General features: G+C 42.3%; 1 protein-coding gene across 8 annotated transcripts in view; it reads right to left on the reverse strand.

The window, feature by feature from the left end:
* Positions 1 to 22,449, reverse strand: part of LOC124142019 (inositol 1,4,5-trisphosphate receptor type 3-like) — a 244,393-nt gene that overhangs the window by 47,519 nt on the left and 174,425 nt on the right. For all 8 annotated transcript variants that reach the window (XM_048397454.1, XM_048397456.1, XM_048397455.1 and 5 more), the window contains 16 exons: positions 21,597 to 21,683; positions 16,388 to 16,465; positions 15,899 to 15,979; positions 13,518 to 13,615; positions 6,217 to 6,304; positions 5,972 to 6,059; positions 5,737 to 5,844; positions 5,009 to 5,154; positions 4,280 to 4,358; positions 3,063 to 3,151; positions 2,601 to 2,726; positions 2,421 to 2,471; positions 1,844 to 1,924; positions 1,512 to 1,697; positions 705 to 827; positions 35 to 139 (listed from right to left, as the gene is read on the reverse strand). In XM_048397454.1, the coding sequence (XP_048253411.1) occupies positions 35 to 139; positions 705 to 827; positions 1,512 to 1,697; positions 1,844 to 1,924; positions 2,421 to 2,471; positions 2,601 to 2,726; positions 3,063 to 3,151; positions 4,280 to 4,358; positions 5,009 to 5,154; positions 5,737 to 5,844; positions 5,972 to 6,059; positions 6,217 to 6,304; positions 13,518 to 13,615; positions 15,899 to 15,979; positions 16,388 to 16,465; positions 21,597 to 21,683 (1,614 nt within the window). The remainder of the gene's footprint in view (positions 1 to 34; positions 140 to 704; positions 828 to 1,511; positions 1,698 to 1,843; positions 1,925 to 2,420; positions 2,472 to 2,600; positions 2,727 to 3,062; positions 3,152 to 4,279; positions 4,359 to 5,008; positions 5,155 to 5,736; positions 5,845 to 5,971; positions 6,060 to 6,216; positions 6,305 to 13,517; positions 13,616 to 15,898; positions 15,980 to 16,387; positions 16,466 to 21,596; positions 21,684 to 22,449) is intronic.

Genomic DNA, 22,449 nt, shown 5'->3' on the forward strand with positions numbered 1-22,449 from the left:
ACACTAAATGATAATGGTCACTCTGTAGGCTGACCTTGTAGGATCGCAGCCACTGCTGCACGATGTAGCTCTGGTTGTTGGGGATGGCAACGCAGTCGCAGACACACAACACCTGCAGGAGGTCCAGGAACCGGTAATTCTGGAAGCAAAAAAGTTCCAGAAAGAGGTTTGTTTAATGCTGTCTTGAGCAGTATTACAATGATATCACGGCGCGGCAGCTTCATGTGGAGGAGGCAGGTCTTAGACGTTTACAACTCCTATGGGTACGATGGTCACAAACCAAGCATCAAAATCAGGGAGCATCTAGGATTGGAACCAACGATCATAGGATTCTTGAACGAACAAGGGTCCAAGCACCGCAAACCTAAACTAGCGTTATGAACAACAAGGGTTTGATTTGCATTAAAACCCTCAAAAATATGTCTTCGATATATAGGTAGAGACGATATGTATCGTTATAGGCCGGATAGTCCAACATCGGAACACAGATACGGTGGAAATGTGAATAAATCCTAGAACTTAATGAAGCTCCACTGTTTATGCCATTTTTATTTGTTTAACAAAAGATGAGACTATAAACAGTGACCATATTGTGCAAATTGTTTATAACACAAACACATTTTCTGTTCACTGTTGTTATTTTGTTCCACCTTCTCAAAGATAAGCCAGAAGATGTAAACACCCCAGGGTACGGGTGACCTTACCTGGTTGGACCTGAGCAGCTGGATGAAGATGTCGATGTGGTTGTTAGTGATCCTGTCCACAATCTTCCGCTTGTCTCGGATCAGCTCGACAATCATAGAGGCCACGTTAAGGCCAATACCACCCTGGAGTCATGGACAGAGAAGTGTAAAGAAACACATCGACACATCAGAAATAAAACACGACACTTCCAGATTCGTTGTAGGTAATAGGTACATAGGTAATTTTCAACAAATACAACACAATGGTAAAATGTCTTTAAATGATATATGTGACCCACCAGGAGATTAAGACCTGATGGTGAAAAAAAAAAAATCACATTTTGACTTTTCATTATATTTTGAAACTACAGCATCTTTGGCACACACAAATACAATTCACAAGCTTCAATTCCTATTTAATAGAGAGATACATGACATCAAACATGTGAACTCATTTTCCGACATAACTATTTATGCAATATTTGCAATTTTTAGACAATGTCTTATGAATTGAAAGTAGATAGATATGTATGCTGAAAGGTTTTGAAATAATGTTTTTATTAAATAACGAAATAACGAGAGAAAAATAAGATATTGTTGTACAGGCCGCACACATGGCGATCTTCACAGAAGTAAGTTGACGTCAAACGATGGTATTCTAGCACTATGTATCCTAACACCCATAAGGTCCCTTTTCTCCTGGGGGTCACATATTTTCTTTCGACCGCCTACATTTCGGGTTTAAGATGAATATAGGTAATCCAGGTGATTGGAACAGAGTTCCTCCCTTATATCATGCTAAGAAAACTGAAGAAAAGTCCGTACTACCTTTTGCGTGAACTGTGTCTGGAAGAAGTCGATGTACTTGGCGAAGTAGAGGGCGTTCTTCCTGCTCTTGCCTATCATGTAGGCGTGGAGGACATCGTAGGCCTCCTTGAAGATCCTGATAAGATGCGCCTCCTCATCCCCATCTCTTAGTGGGGACTGGAGCAGCTTCACCAGCAGGTCGATCACCTGAGCAGGAGGAGTGGAGGATTAGCGGAGTCTTTATGAAATGCCTGTGTGGCAATATTCCAGCTATATCAACGAAGTCACATCCGGCCCATCTACTTTGTCGTCTCTTACAAGACCATAGGTGACTGATTGTCTCATTGTCTTACCCGTAAGTTCCGCATGAGCTTCTGTCTGTCCTTGTCTGGTTTGTTGTGTGGCAGCATGAAGTCCTTCACCTCTCTCAAGGCCTGGAAAACAAGAGAACCATGGGAGTGAGTGAATGTTGTTTGCGTTTCAAAAAAATAAAGTAGACAAAGAATTATGGATGCCAATCTTGTTGGATAACAGTATAAGATCTATACCGAAACGTCGCTATTACAGTACAACAAAGGTGTTATCCATATTTCTTTCTACTTTGTCATCCTTCAACTTCTAAGAAAAGCTATCAAATCAATATGCTGATGTTAATAATGAACTATTGGCCAGACAAACCGGGGAAGATATATGCAGTATGAGTATATATGCATCTATCTCAATCACACATTGGTACCATCCGATCAAAATTTGAGCCTGCCCTCGCGACCACCATGTGTTATTGAAGAAACGGGCTCTCATATATGAAGAAAACACATAATAACAATCGTCCCTTTGGTCACTTTTCAACAAAAATCTTGGAATCGTAAACTGGATTTAGAGCCACCTGCTTTAAAAGTTTATATTTTTTCCTAAACAATATGCACGCACCATAAGTATTCCGTGGGTCTTCCTTGCATTCAGCGGTGATGCACTCCGACGCTGCAAAGACAGGGTTATAAATGCAACTATTTCAATATTGTGGATATCATCAACAAAATCGGTCGTTTTGTTTTTGTATATTGAAGAACAAACGTTAATGTACAATGGACAACGGGTTAAAGTACGCACGTCCTGTATGAGGTTGAAGAGGAAGGGCACCATGCCGGCCACGTAGTTGAAGTTGCCGACGTCCACCTTCTCCACCCGCTGTATGGTGTAGGCGTCGTCGTACACGCTCTCATTGCTGGCGGACACCTGTAGGAAGGACGGAGAAAATGTAAGTCTAAAAAATATAGAACGTACATTCGAGTATATGCCCCTCTGTTTATGAGTGGTTTATTAATTGTATTTCTCCAACATTGAAAACGATCTTTTGTGTTTAAAGTTACTGTATGATTCATAAACAAGCAGATGCAAAACTTTACATTCCTCCTTAGATGATTTTCAGTAATAATATTTATATATTAATATTTATTTAACTTATAGTCCTCCGCTTTTTTTTATAATAAAGAATAACAAATGTGACATTGAAAGGTTTGTGGAGATGCGTTTACAGCCACAATATATTCATGGAAGCGCCGTATAATCTACCTTTCTGACCGCAGCGCCGTCCCAGCGCAGCCCTTGCATAGAACGCTCATTGTCACCATCGAGGTACTGATGCTTCTGATAGTCTTCATCTGAACAGGACATTGCATGCAGTGATTAACATACGACCGCTAACAAGGAGGGTAGAGAGCAGTGAGATCACAGGTCGTAGTTTTCTCCACACAAAAAACATGACATGTTTACGATGGTCAGCGTGCAATATCAATATGACGAATATATATCAGTTCATTTTATACAGCATTAACTAATCCTTTAAACAGGATCTTTAACCGTAAGGTAATAGGCCCAGCTGAGTGCCCCCTTCAACATCGATTAATATTATGATACCTCCATTCTATTATATACATTTTTATTCAATGCATTATCTCTCTCACTAGTGGCCAAGATCCCGTGTTTTAATCTGTATAAATGATATTGTTATGCCAAAATATTTTTGATAATATTTGTTGTTAAATATAACTTTGCATTCATGACTCCCTTGGGAATAGATCAACTTGGTCTCGTCACTATAAGGCTGAAATAATGCCGACGCGACGTTTAACTTTAACTCACTCACGCCCTATCGCTCCATTCTAAAACGATAAAAATGGTTATATAATTGATATATAAATAATCGAGGACGATTATATTTAATATAGAGTATGGTTTAGAACATGCCGAGAACTGGAATTAACTCAAAAGAAGAATATTTTCAAGGAATACATAAAGTCCCGAGCAAAGTAGAAATTATAAGAAAAACTAATAGAATAGCAATGAAATACGGCTAATAGAATTATGGTAAAGCTAGGATAAAATAAGGTAGGTTTAAGGTAAAATAAAGTAAATATGGATTAACAGAAAAGGAATGATGAAAGATATTTGTCATTATTGACTAATATTGGCGTATACTAGAATATTACTCTAATAAAATTAAAATCCTTTTATCTCGAAGTTCATAGATTAAACGAAACGTTCAATATGAGTAAGTCACAGAAATGAACATGCCCAGCCACTATGATTCCACAGTGATTAAGGAAGGTTGACTTCGAGGTAACAGGTCAGGGGTATATATTGACTATTTCTGAATATTATACGAGTATGGTTTGGCCTGGGAGATGTACAGCATCTCGGTGGTACCTGCGGCCCGTGCATCCGACACCAGCAGAACTAAAAACACGTAAACTTAAACTGACTGTGCACTGGATGAGAATGAATGGAACCTTTGAGTGCGTGTAGCCAGCAGCCTGTCAACATATGCTCGATCCGGGCGTAGCTCTCAAACTGGATCTCATCCCGCTCCTGAAACACGGGAAAATAGACATGATTCTCTAGGGATCAATATTAGACACTATAATGCAATATTATACAATACCGTACAATTTTATACAAAACCGTACAATATCATACAATATCATAACTATTATATATTATTATAAAATATCATACACTATTACACGTTATTATACCTTACTATACAATATCATACAGTATTATACAGTATTATACAGTATTATACACTATATAATACAATGTAATAGAATATAATACACGATTATTTTGTTTGTTGTATAACGCCGCACTCAGCAATATTCCCGCTGTATGACGGCGGTCTGTAAATAATCAAGTCTGGACCAGACAATCCAGTGATTGACATCATGAGCACCGATCCACCCAATTTGGATGCGATGACACGCATCAGCCAAGTCAGCGAGCTTGACCAACCGATCCCGTTAGTCGCCTCTCACGACAAGCATAATACAATATTATATCCTAATATACATTATCATACCTTAGTATACAATATCAAACATGGGAATGATAGCAATTCGATTTTAACACACAGGAATAGTGAATGAGAGAGCAATATCCCTGCAATATCACAGCGAGGGGCACAGAGATGGAGCTTCAGCAATTGTACCATGTAGAGAATCGAACTCGACTTGACCTACCTTGAGAACAGAGTGAAGCCGGAATACCGTCCTGGGGTCAGAAGGGTCAGGACAGAGACTGACCTCTGACCTGGAGTCTATACACAAATACTGTCGCGTCAGCATGTGACGTAAGCGAATCTGTTGTTCCCAGCGCAGTACGTCACCTAGAAACGTGAAACATTGATAACCTTCTGTCAACGTAAACACAACGGAAGTAGGCATGTCAATGGGATCGAGGAAACTGATTGGAAGTATTCGCATTTTGTATTCTATTATTAAAAAAATCCTGTTAGTTTGGCTTTTGAGCGATAACCAAGAATACAGGCGAACTACCTTTTGTCAACATTAAATTTCCAATATCATACCAGGTTTATCGACTTGATTACCTGAACATTATAGCTATTTAATCCTATTCCTAAACCTTTTTCATTTTGTCTTACATCTATAAATGCTCGTATTGATATACATGTTAATGGCTATACTCATCCAACTTCGTCTTAAGCAGGGTCACGGAATATATAACGATATATATGGACTAGTTCTGCTAGTGCAAGTCATTTACATGGTAGAGACATGTCAAGCTATTAGATTTCACGTTGACGAGGAATTACATATGCGTTTCACCCTCTTTGCATTGTTTGTGATGTAATACTTTAATAGTGCGTTTTAGTTCTGTCAAATGGAAAAAGAATATTTTTAACTATCACGGGGAATACACTGAGGAAATGGAAACGAGGCTGCCTCACCATCAAGAATACTGTGTTCAGCCTCGATCTGCCAATAGGTGATACCGGAAGTAGATGGAGACAGGGACTTGGGACGATGCTGGTCGATTGCACGCACTCGGAAGTGAACTGAAATCATATATGAACAGTGTATATTTTCATATCCCATCAGTTATATTGCTTTGAAATTATAGAAGATATTAGCGAATACAGATTAAGATGTCAGCAAGAAACAAAATGATGCATTAACTCATACCATCTTCAGTGACAACCTCGTCAAACAGGCCCTCGGCGACCAGATACGCCTCCAGCTCTTTGTGGAATAATCGAATCACTGATCCGCCCTGTAAATATAAAATGGCATTGGTTGCAATAAACACGTGGAAAAAACGTTCGTCTCTAAACAGATTTCGAAAGGATTTGCATGAATGTGAACGTCTTTATAGCTCATTGTATGATTTAGTAATTCAAAAAGCAAAGTGTGACTCAATAGAAACCAACCCTGACAAACTTGTCCAGTTCCAGGTTTTCACGCATGCTTCCAATGAGTGTAAAACTCGACCGCTCTACGCCAAGATTTAACTCCGACCTGTAAACGAAGGTTCAATATTTTGATTTCAAAGATACTGATAAAGTACTGAGCAGCATTTTTATTACAAACATGTAATATTCATAATGTTCAGAATACCGCGTTCATGGCTTCTAATTAGAAAGGCCAAAGGTTCGGAATAATTAAGACATGTTCATAGCCTTTCAAAATTGTTTTGGAAGTAAAAGATATTCCATTTGAAAGAGAATACTTGCATGTTCAAAGCTAAATTTGTGACTGAAGGAACGTTTGGAATATTTTGAACATGAACAAGTCTTTTGCCCAATTGTTTTTCTTAGATGTAAATAAAGACAGTTAAAACATTTGGTGAAAAATTCATCTCGGTTCACGGATTGACTCCTGCTTAGACATTTACATGAGTTTAAGTGAGCGAGTTGGGTTTACCGCCGCTTTTAACAGTATTCCAGTTATATCGCGGCGTGTCAGCTTAATGTGGGAGGAAAACCCGAAGTGATGAAGGTCTCAGACGTTTGCCACTTCGGTGAAACCCACGAGCACGGGTATGGTGCTGACAAACCTAGAAACATAATCGGGGCGAACCGGGATTCGAACCCACAATCACAGGTTTCTGGAGTGGTCAAGGGACGCAACTCTGCACAGCAAATCGCGGCGCCTAAGACGACTGGGCCACCCGTGCCCCCTAAATGAGTTTGAAAACAAACCTTTTCCACTAATTTTAACCATTGATATAAATTTGACCATGCCAGGATACAAAATGAATCGGGGCTTGTAAGTAAAAAGTTAAAGTCAAACTATTGGGTTTCATAGAAGGTTGTCCAGCTGCCTGTGACTCAACCATCAAGAGTCTATGGTGCGTTTCAATGTGACACCTCACAAACACTTCAAAGGATCAATGTTCGTATAACAAATTCTGTCATTTCTTCAACATGACGAAACAAAACCCACTGTGAAATCTATGTGTTTTCCTTGTTGTATCTTTTGATGTGTGTTTACTGCTCGACTTATTTATTGTTTATTGTCTCGACCTTGTCCTTGATTTTGTTCCAAACTCAAAGCTGTGTCTATTATTGAAGAAGGGAAACAATCTAAACCTTTAGCAATAGAACACAAGACTGCTCTGTTGGTGCCATGCGGGCAACAATTGACTATTCTGAGCTATCTGTATTCCGTGGTCTGGGGTTCAGTGGTAACTATCTTTCCACAGCGAGAGCACGGCGATCAAAGACAACTATATTTCTGTGGGACACCTTGAACCTATTACTATTCATATCGGAGGGGTATTATATGCCACGTGTTCTGGATGAAGACATCAAGCTCTGAACTTGCCGAGGTGAACCTTTCCGCCATAGAGAGGTTGAATGCATTTTGCGCAGGCACCACATGTTGTCTGCCACACGGAAGGGTGGGGAGAGGGGATCCGGGGAACAAGCTGGGTAGGAGAACATGTATAAAAGACGAAAGTGGGGTAATATGTCGTGTGTTTATAATCAAAGCGGGTCAGGGTCTGTTCCTCAAAGCGATCTTACGACTACAGCTATAACCTCTATACTTTAACATCGACTTGCAATTACAATAGGGCTTTAACGGGTTTGTGGAACACTGCCCAGGACATGGTGAGCTCGACTCGGCGGCAGAGCTTTCAGAGTATTTCCAACAATGTAGGCCATTTAAATAACTCTTTCTGCAGTGGCAAAACATTCTTCATAAATTTAACCGCGATAAATTTAACATTTGAAACCTTACGGTCTGCGTTCGGTACCAATTCAATTTAGCGCGATTAAATTATAATTCTTGGTCGAGTGAGTGAGTGAGTTCGGTTTTACGCCGCTTTTAGCAATATTCCAGCAATATCACGACGGGGGACACCAGAAATGGGCTTCACACATTGTACCCATGTCGGGAATCGAACCCGGGTCTTCGGCGTGACGAGCTAACGCTTTAACCACTAGGCTACCCGACCGCCACAATTCTTGGTCGAGGTCACGAGGGGAATGGGTCTTTCAGACGAAAACCTGTTAAGCAATTTCTTAAAAATGCCACTATAGAAGGGTACCGGTAAGTATGATCAATGGGAGAACACAATTATATGTATGTATATATCACAGATAGCTGTATGCTGAGCGTAAGAAACTGAAAATAACAAGCGTCTGTATTCAACATCAAATAATACCGTGACGTGTCATTGTTTGCCTTGCAAATACATATGTATACAAGCTGGGATATTTTGCAATAAACTTATGAGTTGAATCATAAGTTCCTCATTTTTTTTGTGATGGACATTTGAAAAGGCCTTAATGCAATGTCGGACGCCAGCAGTGCGCATGCGCGTCAGGACCCGGTTGAAGACAGGAAGCCGGTTGCCCAGGGAGATAATTTGATCGCGCGCTGATATTGCCCAAATTGCTAGGATATAGGTCATGTGTTGGGGTAAGAGGGTGCAGAGGTATGTGTCACATCAAAAGCGGGACGACATTCAACAGCAGGGCATCGTTCACGTTTATTTGGGGGAAATGTAGACAAGGATCTCAATTTCTGGGGTCAGACAATGTTTGTGAATCAGTGTCGTGTTTCTGCGTCGTGGATCCTCATTCGGCACGAGTGAAATATTTGTGAAAAAGGAACTTCAGGGGGCGAGTGAAATGTGTTTAATGCCGCTTTGAACAGTATGTCAGTTATTTTATGGCGTGTCAGCTTGATGTTGGAGGAATGCCCAATCTGGGATTCGAACGAACGATCAGAGGTTTCCGCCACGCCTAAGGGACGCAACTCTGGGTAGTGTATTAATTATTGAGGCAAACGCACATGGATATTGTTTTTGCAGTATGTCGGGAATTAAACAAATGGACTATTTATGATATTATCTAAATGTGGTTTTAATGTCTTGAATTATAGTATTCTTGATACACAAGATGTCAAGATGTAACTTTCTTCTAATCACGCTTATGGAAAATATAACCTGGGAAAGTGATTGATGTTCTTCATATCTTTAAGACTTTTCATAAAAGGTTTTTGTTTCCGATTAGATAAGTTTTATTGGTTCAATTAGAAAACTACATCGACTTTTTCCAACTTTCAAAAAAGACTGTATGCATAAACCTTGAGACGAGTAGTTTGGATATATATGACTGGAAAACATATCGTGCCTAAGCGTTACACTAAACCCATCTTCACAAACCACATTTTAATGACAAAATGCACTGCAGCGAAGCGTTGATGGAGTAAGAACGTAGCGTAATCTCTCGTCAAATCTCATTTGACGCAACAGGTGCGTTCATGGTACGCACAAGGTTGAGGGGTGAGGTAAGGTATGCGAGGGTGAGTGGGAGGATAGATACACGTATAATCCCAAGATAGGGGTGGGTGGGTGTGTAGGAGGAGGAGGAGGAGGAGGAGGAGAGGGGGCAGTTAACGCATGAGGTGGAGAGAGTTAACGTTACCGGCCGTAAAACACCCACACTATAAGCTGCCATGACAGTGGTGTCGAAGTAAACACGGATGGCCTCCCTCCCCCCCCCCCCCCCCCCCCCCCCATACCTGGTCGGGCCGAACATGATCTGAGATGATGCACAAGGCCCTACGTGTCAACATATGTCTGTAGTTAACGCCTACTTAATGAGATCATACTAAAGTTGGACATCTAAGGAATTCTGTAGAATGTTGTGTATGTTTTCGGGTCACGAGCTCTGCTACAGTGCATCTCGGTGCAGGGAGTTTGGATATGACAGTAGAAAGGGATTGGACTCGTGTTTGGGAATTCCCAAGATTGTTTTGGGGATATTTTCAGCAAGAAAACAAAACATTAGAAGTATTACATGTCTCTAAACCAATCATTGGAATCTGTAAGGGTGGAGTATTCAAACGTTTTCGCTGTAGTCAAAACATACGCTTTAAAGTGTATAAAATAGCATTCTTTGATTATCTGCTAAACGTTATATGTGTGATAACATTTATACATACTACTTCTTTCTACTCTTAGTACATCCAAGGCGGAACTTGATTGGAACATGCAATCTATTTATTCATAATTTAGTTGTGATGTCTATATGTATATACTCTCTGCTTTCACCTTTATCCTTCCGTTTCTATAGGTAATGATGAAGCAATGAAACGTTTGTATATTGAAGATGACCAAGTAAATGTCACAATTTGTATCCGAGCCTTTTGTCTTTTGATGATCAAACATATTTAATATTACACATGATCATACTTGTTATTGAAATAACATTCCAGGTCTAACCGATTAACCGACATGATGAAACAGTTATTACTGAAATAAAATCCATTTTCTGGTATTCGAACTCTGATACCGTCCTGTCACGTGACGTGGCTATGACGTCAGCACTAAAGACTGCTTTCCGTTTTGAAGTGAAACCAAGCAGAAATAAGTACCACGAAGGTTAGATCCTTTAACATACAGACACATGTGTCACAGTCACCGACACCTTGCCACGTGTTCGACATGTGTCATGTATTAAAGAAGGATTACACGGTACGTTGCAGGAGTTTAAGAGGCGGGGGATGGAGGCGAGGGATGGAGGCGAGGGATGGAGACGGTGAAGTCCTTGTGACCTATGAACCCGCTGATTGCAGTACACGCACAACGTATCCTCGTTAAACCGTACAGCACCTTTCCAGGAACATCGTCCGGATTAACATATTTCCGTGTTTAGGGGGGCGGTAATGTTCACGTAGCTGTACGAGGACGTTCCTAATAAGCGAAAATGTCTGGAAGAGTCAGTGTACGGTTAATCGGGTCCGGGGTAACGAGTCACATAGAAACAATATCTCTATATTTAATAGTATATACTAAGCGTAAATGCAGGCCATCTTCACCCATTTTAAAAAAATTCCATTCCAATTTCCAACATGCATATGATTTGTTTTCATAGACCTGAACCTTTTAACCTTTCCCCCCCGATAATAAAATGACAGCACAGTGTCAGCCTATATCTCCACGTTAATATCACTTAGTTACCCCCGAAAAACAACCCCGAAGTGAACTGACCAGTTTTCTGTCTCCACCTTTGTACGTGTCTACGTGATTGTGTTGCGGCCACGGGGTATTTTCCTGACAATGACTTTCCCTTTCGTGTCATTAAGTAATGGGCAAATCAATGACAGTTGCCGCCATTCATTTTACGGATGAAGATTATCTGATGAAGCACACAATATGGGCTCCCTTGCCAGGAATTTCCATCCACCTGAGACCTGTTTATTTCCGCTTAGTTGACCCCACTCAAACCGTACAACCAGTTCCATTAATTCTTACTTTGAGAACTTCTTTTTTATCACCTTCGACAACAGGATTCGACCATGAAAATGATTTAGAGCTCTCCAACGTTAATGTCTCCAAGTGACTGTAAAGAATATAGCTCATGCATATCCAAAGTAAGTCCTCGGTCTCAGCGAACACCTATTGTAGCATTTTATGGTAACCATCAGCATGCCCTGGCATTTTTCAGTGTTATTCGTGATTGAAGTACATGGATAGGTCGGCTGACCGGTAACCTACCTCCACTAGGGAGGTTACTGGTCAGCCACTAGGGAGGTAGTTGAAGGGACGCATGACGCATGGTATGACAGATTATGAAAACATCCGACGTTTGTAAACTTCTTTTGAGTAGTAAACATGAGTGAGTGAGTATGGTTTTACGCCGCTTTAAGCAATATTCCAGCAATATCACGGCGGGGGACACCAGAAATGGGCTTCACACATTGTACCCATGTCGGGAATCGAACCCGGGCCTTCGGCATGACGAGCGAACGCTTTAACCACTAGGCTACCGGCCCGCCCGTAGTGAACAGTATTCTTCCAGTTGAACCCGTGCTTGCGTTAAACGCAGTACACGATACTATACAATGCGAATGCGTGTGCGGGTATACAAGTTCATAACGATGGTTAGAACTATGTTCAATACCCTTGTAATGATAGACTTAGCGGCGTAAACATCAATAAGGCGTGTGTGCTTGTGCGCATGCTTGCGTATTCTGCAAGAGAACTACCAAATAAAGATCGGTTTTTGAAACAATTATTTGTATAAGTATGTGTTTGTATTAGTGCGCGAGAGCGTGTGTTTCGTGAGTACGTACGTACGTGCGTGTGCGTGTGCGTGTGCGTGTGCGTGTGCGAGTCTGTACATGTCCTGCGACGCGAGGAGAGAGACAGTAAGTGGTTACACTTCTCACAGATCTCAATACCATAAATTAGTTTCAAGGCGCTGTCACTCAGCCGAGGCAGGGATAGATGGACCACTCCAAAACCTCATTTAAAAAAACTCATCTTCATCTTCCGCCTTTCATCACGGCCACAAAATGGAAAAAAGTTTGTTAGTCTCACAAGCATGTAGGGTCTTTTGAAGTTTTCGCACCTGTTTTTTTTTAAGAATAATAATTAAATACCGAAAGTGTTATACAACTAAACCTATCCCAATAACAGAAGCAATGTGTAGTTTCTATTGGAATAAGATTTAATTTTATCACTGCTATTAACTAAACACATACATTCCTCGTGCGGTAGGTGTGTTGTTGAGATTGGTATGCCTTCCATGTTGTTAGATAACGAAGACAATGTACCGTCGACATCAGCGTTCACGAAGGTGACGTTGACGTGGTGTTGCTTTTGTTTGTTGATTGAAAGGCGACTGATTACGGAGGAGATAACGGATATCTAAAAATGGTTTGTGTTTGTCCGGTCTCCCTCTAAAGGTTGATATTATTTATTTATTTACTTTGCAAAGCTTAATTGTCCTGTATTTGAGCACGATAAACAATCTTCACAGTAGTAACTGGAAGGGTGATTGAGTTGCCATGCATTTGATGTTTGTGTGTTTGTTTTTTGTTTAATTGTTCGAATTTTTTGTCAAGTCTCGAATTGTTTGTCAAGTCTCGAATTGTTTGTCAAGTCTCGAATTGTTTGTCAAGTCTCGAATTGTTCGTCAAGTCTCGAATTGTTCGTCAAGTCTCGAATTGTTCGTCAAGTCTCGAATTGTTTGTCAAGTCTAGATTGCCTTAGTCCTAATCAAGGATTGTTCTGGGATCCATTTGGCTCCAAAAGGATTTTAATGTTTTTTATTTTGTACAGATATATTTTTAAATAGGATAACTTTATTTCTGGGACAAAATGTCAATCGAGGCCTAAAAAGGCAAACTAGTGAAAAAAACGATACGGATCACTGAAATTCAGTGATGACACCAGGTGTCCGCGATCTAACAGTTAATGTAATGAACATACCCGCATGAGAAGTTGTCGATCTGGAAGGGGTCGCTTGTGTGAAAGTAGTGGCCTGGAGACTTGACACTCTCAAACACGATCTGGTCGTACAGCTGGACCTGGGAACAACAGCAGGAGGACATCAAGTGAGATAACCATTAACAGTGAAACCTCGCTAATAAGGATGGTTTATTCCGTATTGACCTATTTCCGACTTTCTTTGCTTCTTTGTTGTTTTACGCCGCACTCAGCAATAATTAAGCTATACGGCGGTCCATTTCCCAATTAACGAATAACTGTCACAGAGCTATATGTCATTGATATGCTACTCAAAAGAAGTTAAAGAACCCAACCAACTCACTCACTCACTCACAAAAGTGGTCGTCCCTTGGGCACGCCAGAAACCTATGATTGTGGGTTCGAATCCCGGTTCGCCTCAATTATGTTTCTAGGTTTGTCAGCACCATACCCGTACTCGTGGGTTTCACCGAAGTGGTAAACGTCTGAGACCTGCATCACTTCGGGCTTTCCTCCCACATTAAGCTGACACGCCGTGATATAACAGGAATAATGTTAAAAGCGGCGTTAAACCCACTCACTCAGTGAACAGTATTATACTTATTTTCTCGCCTGGTTATTTTCTGAAAACTAGGAAATCCTGACTTTGTGTGATTCTAATGTGCTTGTAACTAAAGACTCTTGTCGAATGGGAAATCGTCCTTTCATCAGTTGGCGTGCATATATTTTACATATAAATCCCGTGAAATGTACAACAGACAATGCTCTTTGTAGATATGCGTTCGCGTGCTGCACGTGCATTTCATGAAACCCCGACATATGGTTGTTCTTTTAGTAAGGAGAACACATACAGTGTTCTGCTGTACGAAAGAATGTTCGTTTTTTCTTGTTTTCGATGTCAACACCTTTGTATCCCAATAATCTGCATCTGCCATTCGGCCTTTATTATAAATGTCCTATCAGACACACTAAGATAATAGTAATTGTTCTAATTCTGACTGCATGTTTCTCTGTAGGTCGCGACGAGTCTGCGCGAGTCAGCTGGGAGCTGCACGATTGGCCGTCTGGAAGCTAGTACATGTGGTTCTCCCTGTGGTGGGAACCTATGTTGGTGCGCGTGATGAGCTGATCATAGGGAGGCCATCAGGTGGGAGGTATACCCTCACTCCCGCTTCCTGCAGCGTTCCGCCAGCCCAACCCGTCAGACACCTGACCCGGCCAGCCCAAACCGGTCAGACACCTGACCCGCCGGCCCGACCCGTTAGACACCTACCCGGCCAGCCCAAACCAGTCAGACACCTGACCCGGCCAGCCCAAACCCGTCAGACACCTGACCCGCCGGCCCGACCCGTTAGACACCTACCCGGCCAGCCCAAACCAGTCAGACACCTGACCCGGCCAGCCCAACCCGTCAGACACCTGACCCGGCCAGCCCAACCCGTCAGACACCTGACCCGCCGGCCCGACCCGTTAGCCACCCGACGACCAAACACTGGCCACCGTGGCCTCAAAATATGCTTAAAGAATGAATGGGCAGGAGTGACGCAATAAGAATGATAACAAAATGGGACAAGGATTGGTAGAACCGTATGTGATGGATAAACGTATAACTCGTGTACTTTATTATTCTGATAAGGCTATTCCGTAACATCATCTGCTTTATCATCACTAAAATATTGTTCAATCGAGATTGCTGATGCCTTATCTTTTTTTCCATATAAATTGTATTCTCCACGAAAATTATAGATAAATTGGGCAATGTTTATTTATTGATGAACCAACCATGGGCTATCACGTCTGATATTATGCTTCTTCTGTTCCTCACGAACATATTTCCTGGAATTTATTCAGTTATTTCTAAGCATTTGGTCAATGCGCCTCCGTTCACAACATTCCTGGGATTTAAACCAATGTTTTGAGGACCGCTTGCTGCTACCAATCCTTATAATATAGAATACCTATTTCGTCTTTTGGAAAGAAAAAGTTCCCAACTGGCATGTCATACCTCGCAGTCACAAAGGGCTTCCTTCCCCATTTGAAACCTCACGCTGTGGCTCGTATTTATAGGGAGTTAATGTACAGTTAACACAAATCTAAATTGAAACCCTCTGGCGTCTCTTGATCAAACAGACGACAGCGATACTGTACAAGCCCGAGTCATACAATTTAAACGAAACTGATTATAACACTTCACTGGGGAATTCAATGGAACCCCCGTGAATTGTACCTACAGTGCGCCTCGTCTATGAACACCTTGCCAACACCTACAGGGGTCAGAGTGTGACCTTTGCGGGTCAGAGGTCACGACTGTTATGGCCGACCTGTGTCATGTGGCTCCACCTTATACTGTTTATCAACATTGACTGGTTCTACAGGATACGTACCACTTCGCCTTCCGACTTGACTTTGTAGCGCGGTAAGATGCGGAATTGAGCGTTCTTTGCATTGAATTCGTGCATGGATACCTGGAACAGATACAGCGTTGTATATATCATATAAATATATGTTGATGATGGGCAGATGATAGCCCTGAGAAGAAAGAGATCGCCAGATAGATGTAAACACCCTAAGAAATTTTATCAATGATTTCCCTCTTGGCTGGCGCTTTTATCAATGGGTGCAGCTCACTGCCAAATCCGAGTTTGGGGGAATTAATCACTCCCTGAAAGGACTGTAAACAGTTTATCTTTCGACTGAAAGGTCTCCAGACACATTAACAGTCTCTGTTATGTAACAGAGAGGAAACTTTCGTTTGTTTGGTTGTGTGTTGAACGTATCTTACTTCGAGCAACAGAAATAGTTGTTAAACGATTGTTTAACCTGTGGGGGTAATATAACATTGGCATGGCATTTGAGGAAATGGGCGTGGTTACCTTCATGTTGTTCTTGTCTTTCATACTGGTGTGCGTTGTGCTCATGTGAACGAACTTCCCAGAGAAAGTATGCTTAAGCTGGAAGAAACAGAAAATTGTTTGAATGAGTATGTCAAATAAAAATGTATCATCAAATTACATCACAACACAGCTTGATGTTACCTATGACCGGCAGAGCATATGGACTCGCGTTTCAAGAACGCCCTTGTCATCTCTAGCTTCGGGGTACCATGAAATACGTCCATACTGTTTGGACTTGTTTTCCTTGTAAAATGGAGACCAAACGACTATATTCTGCGTTGGCATGGAAAGGTTGTTGTTGGTTGGTTTGTTGTTTAACGCCGCACTCAGCAATATTCCAGCTAAATGACGGCGGTCTGTAAATAATCAAGTCTGGACCAGACAATCCAGTTATTAATATCATGAGCATCGATCCACGCAATTGGGATCGATGGCATGCATCAACCAAGTCAGCGAGCCTGACCACCCGATCCAGCTAGTCGCTTTTTACATCAAGCATAGTCACCTTTTACGGCAGCCATGGGTTGCTGAAGACCTATTCTACCCCGGAAGGCATGGAAAGGGAGGGATGACTAACATATATTTAGATCGTGGTTTTATACGGTTCTTCTATGACGTTATGGTTAAACGACACACAGAGACAGACCAGACCACAGACCAGACCACAGACCAGACCACAGACCACGGGGCAGTATATTACCTTTCTGCCTTAGCCGATGCAGACTTGCACGGTCACTGGACATGATCAAGTAATGTCTACACAAGGGGATACCTATAAGGACGTCGTTTTCCCGGCACAATATAACTGTCCACTAGTCATTGTTAAGAGTGAGTGAGTGAGTTGGGTTTAACGCCGCTTTTAACAGTATTACAGTTATATCACGGCGTGTCAGCTTAATGTGGTAGGAAAGCCCGAAGTGATGCAGGTCTCAGACGTTTACCACTTCGGTGAAACCCACGAGCACGGGTATGGTGCCGACAAACCTAGAAACATAATCAGGGCGAACCGGGATTCGAACCCACAATCATAGGTTTCTGGCGTGCCCAAGGGACGCAACTCTGCACAGCGAATCGCGGCGCCTTAGACGACAGGCCACCCATGCCGCCCTCATTGTTAAGAAGTTTCGACACGACAGGGGTGGTTTTGAAACTATTGTATGAAAAGAACAGTGTTTTTACCATGAGGTTTGGACACACGACCTTGCATGGCCAGGGTATTACTTGCAGTGTGCAGTCCTCCAGGTGTTGTCCTCTCAAGTACTGGTGTTTGACTGGTCATGTCACTTCATGTCATGTCATGTCATGTCACGTCATGTCATGTCATTAAACAAAAAACCTTAAACGTCCAAGTGAGTGAGTGAGTATGGTTTTACGCCGCTTTTAGCAATATTCCAGCAAAATCACGGCGGGGGACACCAGAAATGGGCTTCACACATTGTACCCATGTCGGGAATCGAACCCGGGTTTTTGGCGTGACGAGCGAACGCTTTAACCACTAGGCTACCCGACCGCCCCAAACGTCCAAGGGAAACACTTCCCGTGTCGTCTGCTCATGGTGTGTGGTGTGATACTATTTTGGTGCCTTGACAAAATCTCCAAATGGATGAATCGGCACTGAGGGGCCGGAACCAGTTTGAACTACCAGGTATGTGATTACTGTTGTGTCTTTAAACGTTTTTCAACATGGAGAGGCCAGGAGTTAGTCGCAATACTTTCTAGGTTAACAGGACAGTCACCAAGTTTGCCAACAGCAGTAAATGCTCGAGGTATCCAAAGGGGCAAAACTTAGATCAAGACTGTTAAGTTAGCTGCTTTTCAGGCTAGTAAGGCACTGTTAGTTACTTTATATGGACGAATTAAAGAGGGAATTAACCGTCATATTTCAGAAATTAAAAAGCCACAGCATGCTTTCATGAAGAAATTCTGTTGGAATCATGAGAAGAACTAGTGACGACAACGATACCGAAATTTAGGATCCCCTGATAAAGATGGTCAAACGATATTGTAGGGAGAGATCGGACTCAGAAGATAATAGCCCATTGACTGAGAGCTGAGCACACGAGTTGTCTGAACTATCAGACTGTACACGGCCGATGACAGGGTCCCGTGAAGGACAAACCCATGTCGGGTAGCCATGAGCGCCTGTAACCCGTGTGTAGCCCTGTCCAGAGAGATGAACAAATCACTCATGAAGGACTGAAATCAGATCAAACGCTAATGTAAGATGGCTGAATATTGTGATCCGTGGAGTGTAACGACTGATATGAAACTTCTCGGTAGTTTGTCTGCTTCGATGATCTCGTTCAATAACGATCAAATAGCCAATACTCTTCCACTGATTTACCCACCTGAACTAGAAATACAGGAGACCAGTGAGACCGCCTCATCTGTTTAATATTTAGACATCTGCAATACTGTATGACAAGAGGGATGACTTCAACTTTTTAACAGTCAACTTTTTAACAGTCAACTTTTTAACAGTCAATTTTCCCGTTTTGTCGAGCAATATTCCATCAGCTACACCCTCTGGTGTTTATATTTCGCAACTTAAAAAAGCTTTATGGTTTACATGTGGAGGACATTTCCAAATTTGATGTATCAGTGATAAAAATTATGTCCGATGCAATTCCCTATTGACCATATGTTCAATTTTTTTCGGTGAACAATTGACTTGCCTTTGCATGTGTTTTAACGGTGGGGAAGGATACGCTCACCTTTTCGCGAACGCCTGGTATCATTTCTATTTGATAGTGATTCATAAACACATGCTCATGATATTGTCGGAATCGTACAATCGAGATTTCTTCTGGATGTGGAAAGGGTTTGGTCGCTTTATTTACTATCAAAATGAGAAAACATATCAGGTAGATGACATATTCATGAAGTGGGGAAATGAGTACAATGTTTTAAACATGTCACTTTGGAAGCCACTAAGCCCAAGCAATCTACCATCATAATCACTTAATTGAATGTGGTGAAATTTCAGTGGTTAAATTGATTAATCAGCTGTTGAGTTAGACGATTGAGAAAACCCAGAATCAAAATCTAACTGGGCGTAGCTGTTGTGAGATTAGTGCTGACAATTGTCGGTTGTAATCTGCTGTATCTGAAGGAGGTGAGTTGAGGTGAGGTGAGGTGAGGTGAAATGGGGTTTGACGTCGCGTCCAAGATTATTGCACTTATGTAGCGACGTGCTTGCACGTGTGTGTGTGTGCCTGCTTGTACTAGTCCAGACTGATGCCGATTTATAGTGCTAGCTCACTGAGATACCATGACGCAGAGTAACATGAATACCCCACTCAGACACAGTATACTGACTCCGAGCCGACCAGTCCTTGTTTTAGCCCCTTAATACCGAGCGCCAGACAGGGTAACAACAAGTACCATCTTTTAACGACTTTTGGTATGACGTCAAAAACTAGCCAACGATAATGTGACAGGAGGAAAAGTGTCTTGGTTGCAAGTGGACATGGTGTCGGTTTGAACCGAAGGTAAAGGTCCCGCCTCCAGAGGAAGTGTAACCTTAAGATGAACATGGTCCACACACAGCTCAAACCATCTCCAGCAATCCAACTCAAACCCGATTTGGACGGGCCGACACCCCTGTGAAAGCCAGGGCTATGATATTCGCTCAGGCGTGAGCCTGATCTTGGAGAGATTTTATTGACCCTAGCAGGGGCCTGGTTCTGTGAATAACTCTGCTGGGTAGCAAAACGTAACCTGACTTTGAAGAGATCTTAGTGCCCCAGTTTCTACGCTGCATGTGTTTTAAGAAATGTATAGTGTTTTTACTATGTGGCATCGGACACACGACCTTTGACGGCCAGGGTATAACTGACGGTACACAGCCCTCCGGAGAGTGCACGCTTAGAGTAGATACCGGCAGAGGTGAGAGCAGAAGTTGTTTTTTCTGCTCAGTGTGGTTGTCCGAACCTGTCTCCTGTTCTTGTGTTTGATTTTTCATGCCTTGAAATTAAATAAAAAAAGACCCCATCCTCACAAGCGAAAATACCTAATACCTGTAACATGAACCTATGACAACGGAGCTCCGTGCTATCACTCATCTTCTTTGGTAAGTAAAATCTTAGACTATTGCAGAGAAATATTCTGCTTCTGTGTGATGTACAGGGTTCCGTTCCACAAAGCGTTCTTTGCGCCAAAACTATCCTAACTTCCAGACTGTAGGGGAGGTGAAATGGGGTTTAACGTCGCGTCCAAGATTATTGCACTTATATAGCAACGTGCATGCATGCGTGTGTGTGTGTGTGTGTGTGTGTGTGTGTGTGTGTGTACTAGTCCGGACCAATGCCGATTTATAGTGCTCGCGCACTGAGATACCATGCCGCAGTTTAAGATGAATACCCCACTCAGACACAGTATACTGACTCCGAGCCGACCAGTCCTTGTTTAAGCCCCTTAATGCCGAGCGCCAGACAGGGTAACAACAAGTACCATCTTTTAACGTCTTTTGGTATGACGCGGCTGGGGATCGAACCCCGGACCTTCCGCTCTCCGGGCGGACGCTCTACCATTAGACCACGGAGGCGGTCCTTCCAGACTCACTACAGTTGTTACGATATGATCACTTTGAGGAACGAATCCTGGCTTTGGGGAATAAAAAGAACGATTCGCCAATATCTCCCTATGGCCATATTATTATGTACATAAAACGTGTTAGGAAGACGCCAATGCTCGTTTAAAGTTGTATGTTTTCTTATCAATACTCGTGTCCTGACGAGGGGGCGATGAATTACCCCAACACAATTAAGTGGGGAATACCAATGGGCTTCACATATTTCACTGATCATGTGAGGAATCGAACCCGGATCTTCAGCTTGACGATCTAACGCTTTAACCACTGGGCCACCATACCGCCCTTTATAGTTTGTTTGTTGTTTAACGCCGCACTCAGCAATATTCCAGCTGTTTGACGGCGGTCTGTAAATGATCGAGTCTGGACCAGAAAATCCAGTGATTTACATCATGAGCGATCGATCCACACAATTGGGATCCAATGACATGCATCAAGCAAGTCAGCGAGCCTGACCACCCGATCCCGTTGGTCGCCTTTTACGGCAAGCATGGGTTCCCGAAGACCTATTCTACCCCGGATCTTCATCGGTCTCAGCCCTTTATGAATTTGTTAGTTACTTGATGTAAAAATGAAAGGGGATGGCGCCCAACTGACCTGTACGATCTCGCCATACCGCACCCTCTTTCCATGCTGTCGCTTCTGTTCCGCCTCGTTGTCTTTGTTCTCAGCTTCCGCCGCCATCTGTAGGACAAGGGGGAGATAATACGTTAATATGAGGCGTGTGAGTTGGGCTTAACGCCGCTTTTATCAGTATTCCAGTCATATCACGGCGTGTCAGCTTAATGTGGGAGGAAAGCCCGAAGTGATGCAGGTCTCAGACATTTACCACTTCGGTGAAACCCACCAGCACGGGTATGGTGCTGACAAACCTAGAAACATAATGGAGTCGAACCGGGATTCGAACCCACAATCATAGGTTTCTGGCGTGCCCAAGGGACGCAACTCTGCACAGCGAAGTATCTTGTGTAAGGAAGATACCTTGTCGATGGGATAGCATACTTTTACGTTGTATCCTTTGTGTAAGGAACAGTTGGACGAAGGGGAGATAACTCATTGGGCATGACAAACATCTTATCTTGTGTGCAGATCAGTATAACGAGGGGAACGTAATTGCCTGTACGTGGAATAGCATACACCTACAATATATTGCGTGTGAAAAGTAGGAGGATAAATGCATTCTCGACGTTATATAGTGACGGATACCGGAGATACTGCGCATGGTATATGTCGGTCATGAATAGACCAGCTGGGAATATGAGTTTTCTGAATATAACATCACTATGTATTTAAGTATAACTATGATACGGCATTGGCGTTATGATTGTTGGTTAGTCGGTGTTTGGAAAGTAGGTTTATTATTTAGGTCGCAGTGGATCAGGCTCACTGAAGTTGATGAGTGAGTGAGTATGGTTTTACGCCGCTTTTAGCAATATTCAAGCAATATCAC

Source organism: Haliotis rufescens, unplaced genomic scaffold (genome assembly GCF_023055435.1).
Source record: "Haliotis rufescens isolate VD_foot unplaced genomic scaffold, xgHalRufe1.0.p SCAF_17, whole genome shotgun sequence".
NCBI lineage: Eukaryota > Metazoa > Mollusca > Gastropoda > Lepetellida > Haliotidae > Haliotis > Haliotis rufescens.